The sequence below is a fragment of the Alligator sinensis genome, unplaced genomic scaffold (genome assembly GCF_000455745.1).
Source record: "Alligator sinensis unplaced genomic scaffold, ASM45574v1 scaffold274_1, whole genome shotgun sequence".
NCBI lineage: Eukaryota > Metazoa > Chordata > Crocodylia > Alligatoridae > Alligator > Alligator sinensis.
This window is the reverse complement of record NW_005842124.1, coordinates 1,689,506-1,696,384: the sequence shown is the minus strand read 5'-3', so window position 1 is coordinate 1,696,384 and position 6,879 is coordinate 1,689,506. Positions and strand designations below refer to the sequence as shown.

Sequence of the window (6,879 nt, the reverse complement as noted above, 5' to 3'; positions counted from 1 at the left end):
CTCTTTCCTGCCTATGCAGGGGGTCGGACTCGATGATCTATTGAGGTCCCTTCCGACCCTAACATCTATGAATCTATGAAAGCTGAGCTGATAGTAAGGCGGGGGGAAAGGGTCAGAAGCTACAGAGGGAAAGTGGAGGGGAAGCAGGAGGCCGCTGTGGGTCTGACTTTGGCCCTGATCCAGGCTGCCCACTCTACTTCATATACAAATATAAGACAATGGGCTTTTTCCCCATGCTATTGCAGGGGGTATCATTTTATATCTGAATAAATACAATACATTTATTACATAAAACTGAAACAGCAGCTGCCTAAATACAGTACTTTTCCATATGTGACAAGATGGATTTATGCTATGTTAGCAAATGGGTAGATACCATGTTCACTAGACTGCTAAATGAACAATCTCCACAGTGTATTCTTTACAGAAAGGGAAAAAATAAAATAATAAAAGGGGGAAAAAAAAAAACACAAAAAAGGCATTCCAAATTCATTTTATATCAGTTAAAACTGCATTGATTCAAGCAATATGTCATAATTATCATGAGCCTGGACTGAACAGAAAAAGCTTCATTATATTATGCTATTTTATTTTATAATTTAGTAAACCTAAACTTTCAACAAGCTTACCAAAAGAAAAATTTGTAACAACAATACTTTACTTACTGGAAGCCAGAGATATTTCCTTTAATTAGAAGGAGGACATGTGTTTGAAGTCTTTAAAATGATCTCTTCCATTTTAATTTATTTTTCAAATCATGACATTTATAGGTTCTGTAATTGGATTTTTACCCTGTTGCATTACAGGGAATAATGCATTACAATTTACTACTGAATTGTTTTCAACTTTCAGGGATGTAACTGGCAAGTTCTGCATCCTGGGCAGTGGTGGCACACAGTGCAGGAGCAGCAGCCAGAGGTTTGCTACTGCACAGGGAAATATCACCTTTTTTATTTTTTGCTGGCCATAGGTGTCAAGCAGCCATTTAAACACCAATTTGTCAGAAATCTAAACACCTGCAAGCAAGACCTGGAGACAAAGCCCCTGCAGGCAAGGTGCAAGGTGTGTGTGTGCATTTGGGGGGAGGGTGCAGGGAGAGGAGTGAGACACCACCCTAGCTTCATTCCATTGCCCCCTACAACCCATGTCCTTCTCACCCACCCATTGTTATGCTACAGTCAAGATGCATGTGCTCAACATACAAATATCACAATTTTGCATCCCTGTTCCTCTTGTTTTCAGGGGTGACCACCAGTATCTGGGGGAATGTTTGTTCACCAGAGCACCCCAAGGGATGACGAGGTTGAACAGTTATAAACTACTGCAAGACCATTTCAGGCATAAGGAAGAATTTCTTTACTGTCTGAGCCCCCAAGGTCTGGAATAGCCTGCCATCGGAGGTGGTTCAAGCACCTACACTGAACACCTTCAAGAGAAAATTGGATGCTTCTCTTGCTGGGATCCTATGACCCCAGCTGACTTCCTGTCTTTGGATAGGGGGCTGGACTCAATGATCTTCCGAGGTCCCTTCCAGCACTAATGTCTGTGAAATCTATTAAATCTACCACTATCAAAAGGGACTGAAATACAAAATAGGGCAACACTTGAATCAATTCAAATGGAGATATATACCCACCCCTTCTTGAGAGCCTTCTTTAGAAATCTCTTTCTATACATTTTTATGCAGGGAATTTTAAACAAATTCAACAAGCCAGAGAACTGGTTAATGAAAATAGACATGAGATCTTCACAGACAAAAACAGACTTTCCCATCTAAATTAAATACTGATCTGATAGTGTTTTCTATGAAAACTATATAAATAAACCAGGAGAACCTATATGTACCCTAAGGGGAGCTTGCTAAGAGAAAACAAATGCCCCTGCTTAGGGGTGCACTGATAGAGATTTTGGGGGCTGATACCCAATATTAAAGGAGGCATATCAGCCAATACCGATGCTATTTCCAATACAGCTGCCTTCAGCTGGTCAGCTCATTGTGGTAGAAGGGGAGGGAAGGGGTGTGGAAGGGGCAGATCAACGCCTCCCCACAGTGAGGGAGGGGTCAGGGGCAATAGCAGGCGCTGTCCAGCTGGGGCAGGGGAGGGCCAGAGCTGCGGCTCATGGGGAGCAGAAGGCAGCTCCTGCCGCTGCTCGCCCCCCAGGAGGGCATGTGGGGGCATATGCCCCCCAGGTCTGTGCAGGGTGAGGTGGGGCCAGGACTAGGACTGTGCAGGGCTCTTCTCGGTGGGGGCTGGGCTCGGAGCATGTACTGGTGACACTGGGAGGATGCTGCATCCACCCCAAATTTCATCGCTTCTCCGCTCTCAGCGCCACCACCACCCAGTGCAGGCCCAGCTTTTCCCGGCGCGTGGGTGGAGGTGCAGCATTGCCTCAACTCCAACTTCTGGCAGACTTGCAAAGCTCATCAAGATACCAGCCACCTCAAAACTGCTGACACACAACTTAGGAAGTTCTTAAATATTTATCAACCTAGGCCTTGAGAGGATCTTTGGAGGTCAACCAGCCACTACCTCCTTACCCAACTATAATGCAAAATACTCCTATTTATAGGGCCTGGTTTAAATCATGATTTCACATTTTTTGTAAAAATCAGAAAATTAAGTCATTTACATGAAAAACGCAATTTGCAATGAAATGCCACAATATGGCCACTTGCTGAGGAGTTCCCAGCGGGTCTCCTGCATACGGTGGAGCCAGGGGCAGAGGCGGGGCCAGCAGTGGGTGAGGCTGAGTGGCAGCAGCCCCCCACATGTTAGCAGGGGCAAGGGCAATGGCAAGTGAGGCTCAATGCTGCCCACAGTCCAGCCCCCCCCACCACCACCTGCCTCGCAACCCTTTTTCCCTCCCCCCAGCCCCTATGGGACACTCCTGATCCCTACCCCCCAGTCTGACACTGGGGACCAGACTCAGCCAGTCAGATGGCCCTAAACCTACCCCCTCAGCCAATCAGGGGGTGTGGGGGTGGGGCATGAAATGGCAGCCCCCGCCACGATCAGGCTATGATATTTGTGAGCTGGGTCTGTGATTTAAACCAGGCCCTATCTATTAGGGCCTCCAGTGAGCAAAGAAGTTTGTTTCGGACTAACAAACCTACTGCAGTTTGTATGGGGTTGAGAATCGCTACTGATGTGCTTCCCATGGCTCAAACCTGATAGGGGCTCTTAATGAGTCTGATACATAGGGAAGTGCCTCCAACAACTTCTTATGACTTGGGAAGAAATTTGATAAGCCTCCTAAAGCTGATGAATGGTTTTCCTCTCCTATGAAGTAAAAGGGTATGGCCCTGCTAACCTTCCCCACATCCCACTTCCTACAGCCCTTAAACCTCGCACATCTGCACAACTGTGAGCAAAAGCCCCCATCTTGTGAACCCCTTCAGGTCTTCAGGGAGGCTAAAGTCAAAGAGAGCTCTGGAAGACTTGCCATCTTCTCCCTTGCAAACCTCTTGCTAAAATTCTCTCTTTTTTCCATTAACAAGCCGCTCTAAATCATCAGACTATATTTGAGGACTATTTTTGCAAAGGAAGGGCTAAAAATATAATTGTTAATGAACAATTACAACTCTAGCAGTTGTTTGACACCTAGCTTGCTACACAGTAGACGATCTGAAGTAAGCATTAATAATTCAAAAGTTAACTAAATTCAAATTAAAAAGTGTAATGGTATAAACTTTGGTCCAGAACCTCTCATCACAAATTAGAAGCCCAGCAGACAAAGCTTTGTGCACTGTGGATCACATCTTATTCCACCTGCTAGCTGCCTAGCCGTGATACTATTCCACCCTCCTCAAATCAGTGAAAAAATGTTAACACATCTTTTATAACACACTATCATCTCAGCCTGATGACTAAGCCAGTGAGCAGGAGAAGGACCCAGTCAGCTTGGCAGTAACTGTTTTTCAGGGGCTTGAGCAGAGTAAACTAGGATCACATTTAAATGCCTCACAGACAGAGTAGACTACATGTGTGTATGCCCTGATTTCTAGGCTCTCACCAGTTAGGTGCTTCTTGAACTTTGTTAAAGTTCCTTTATTTTTAATAGAGCATCATTCAAAAAAGTTTCTTATCCAATCATTTCAAATTTTGTAGAAATATTCTACCTTAGTTCAAAATATAGCCTACCAACTTTGACCAATATGACTTATTGTGCACTGATGAGGAGGAAAGTGGAGAGAATGGCAAATTTGGACTTATAACAGGAACTGCTATAACAAACTACAGAATGGCTGTCATCCCCTCATAGCCAATTACATTCTAAGAACTGTAATTAATATATTAAAAAGGTAGACAGAAATGACTATGAAGGAAAAATAGGTTACATTCATTTCAGTAATGTAAGACATACTATTCAAAGAGTATCATACCTACAAACATCAGAATTAGAAAATAGCTCAACGTCTCAATCAACCAGAGAAAAGTTTGTTTCATTCATTCTGCCTTTGAATAAGCTAAAGAAAAAGCTTCTTAGGGCAGAAGCCTAATGTCACAGAACTTACATAAAGAGGTACTTCAGTGCAGCTCAACTCCATTGTCACAGCACCTAGAGATAAAATAAGCCAGAGTAATTATAACACACTGAATCGCGAGGTGTCGATATCAAGTTTTTACACTGTGCCCATCACCATAGCATCTGAATGTCTATCACAATAAGGAAATTAAATGAGACCAAATTTATCCTATGAATTTCTTCACCACAAGGAAAAAATGATGGTGTAAAATTAGGGTGTCATTTTTAGTTAACATGTGTGTTTTTCTTGTAGTGTACATAATAAACAGAACATGTCAGTGAACTTTCAAGTCCAACTGATTAGACATTAATTGACAATAAATGAGGCAGTAAGACCTGTTGAGTATAAAATCATTAGAAGCAGGAAAAGGAGTGTTATCTGCATCTTTAACATGCACATTAGAAAGTATCTGGGATATTGTAATTCCTTCACACAAGGCCTCCAAAAGGCACCAAGGTCTTTATTTCTGGTTGCACAAAGCACTTCAAAATGAGAAGCAGTTGCTTACAAAGTCAATTAAAATATTTTAAATACAGTCATGATAACTAGGTTGATGTCTAATTTTATATTTCAATTTCTTCTTTCACGGCATCCACAAGTACCATTGCCTAAAAATAAAATTCTTAAAAAAATCAGAAAATTCATACCAGAAACAACTCCCCATCTTTAGAAAAATCAAGGTGGATGAGAAGTACTAGGTACAAATATTCTTCAGCTTACCAGAAGAGACTGGAAAAGAAAGAAAGAGAGAGAGAGAGAGAGAATCTATCTTAATAGAAGTCTGTCTCCACTCAGATGTGGTTTGCTATTAGAGTTGAACATTTTCCAGGAATAACATGGTCGTGTTGTGCATAGCTTGTTAATGCATATGTATAGCCTCATCCGAGTCAGGTATACTTTGAACATTTCCCCTCCTCCGGGATTCATCTGCACAGTTTCCACCAAAAAACCCTCCTTTAGCAGACAGTTTTTGCAGACTATTTTTTGCTTGCACACAAGTAAATCTTGCAAAGGTTGGATATTTTATGCAATTTTTGACACAAGATTTTTTTTGCCTGATCCTTAGTCACAAATGCCAAACCATAGTGAACCTTTATGACAAACTTAACAGATCCCTTCCTACACCGGAAGCATTCAGGAACCATTCTGAAACCAAAGTCTGACTAGCAGACCAGGTTCCCTGAAAAAGATTAGTCAGCAAACAGTGATCAAATCAGTCAGTATTTAGTCAATAAATGGGCTCAGATACAAGACTCCCTTAGTTTGGCGAAGGGGAGGGAGTGCAGGAAGGAGGGAGGGGGAAGTAAGGGTTTGGTGCTTCATCATGACTGCCAAGCACAGACAAAGTTCTTTAGTTCTGCAGCTGGCCCTGAGTATGACCCTAAAACTAACTACATATGAAGCATGCTCATGTTTGTGCAGAGTTACAGAAAATAACTCAAGAAGCTTTTCCACACAAGATAATCCAATCCAAAAGTGCCACATTACAGAAAAGATGAAGCCCATTAACTCCTATCCTGGACCTGTCATCAAGTCACAATTACTGCCACCAGCAGTGTTTATAAATCAGCCAGCAGGAAACAACATCATTTAATATCCAGGCATTGTGCATGACAGCAAAATGAAAGGCAAGTCTGATCTGCTTTTGCAGTGTGACACGCCACCTAACTGCACTACAACTCTGCTCTCTACGCTGTTTGCGAGGGAATCCAACATGTTCTCTTGTCTGCACAAATGGTCACACTGACTAATATTTCAGTCCAAATCACCTCTTTTACAGTATGAAAATTTGATCTTTGCATAAACTGTTGTAGCACTTCAACAGAGAACAAACACACACATGAAACTAATGTGTGCATGTTTCAAGAGTGCACACTACTGTCCTCCTGCCTCCTATGTGCATGCAAAGTATGGGAAAGGCAGGGTTCACTATATGCCTTTTCACGCGCTAGGTCTTTGTGCAGAGAGAAACGTCATTTAGTCCTTCCTTTTGAGGATTACAATTGTGCAACCAACCTGTACAAGTCTTAATTTCTGAAAAAGTTAAGTTCATATCCAAAAATAAAAATGACCAGAAACCTGGGCCTCAGACTACCTTCCATTCACTCAGCCTTCATTTATATTCTATGTTATATATCAGGAGTCGGCAGCCTTTTTAAGCTGCAGGCTGGAATGAACCAGTTTGGGTCAGAGTCACTCAGGAAGACAGGAGCTAGGACCTGGCAACTGCTGCCATCATTTCTCTCTGCGGAAGCAGGGAGAAAGTGCCCACTACCTAAGCCCCATGTCTGCAGGCTAGATCCAGCTCATAGGTTGCTGGCCCCTGTTACAGGTGTTTGGGGATATGGTGG

The 6,879-nt window shown here is 42.6% G+C and overlaps 1 protein-coding gene across 4 annotated transcripts in view; it reads right to left on the bottom strand.

Annotated features, from left to right (window-relative positions):
* ARHGEF28 (Rho guanine nucleotide exchange factor 28) overlaps positions 1 to 4,562 on the bottom strand; it is a 220,597-nt gene extending 216,035 nt beyond the window's left edge. For 3 of the 4 annotated variants that reach the window (XM_025205646.1, XM_025205647.1, XM_025205649.1), the window contains exon 1: positions 4,517 to 4,556. In XM_025205646.1, coding sequence (XP_025061431.1) covers positions 4,517 to 4,549 — 33 coding nt within the window. In that variant the 5' untranslated portion in view covers positions 4,550 to 4,556. Of the gene's footprint in view, positions 1 to 4,516 lie in introns of all 4 variants that reach the window. The other variant, XM_025205648.1, reaches the window with a different exon arrangement.
* Between the last annotated feature and the right edge of the window lie 2,317 nt (positions 4,563 to 6,879).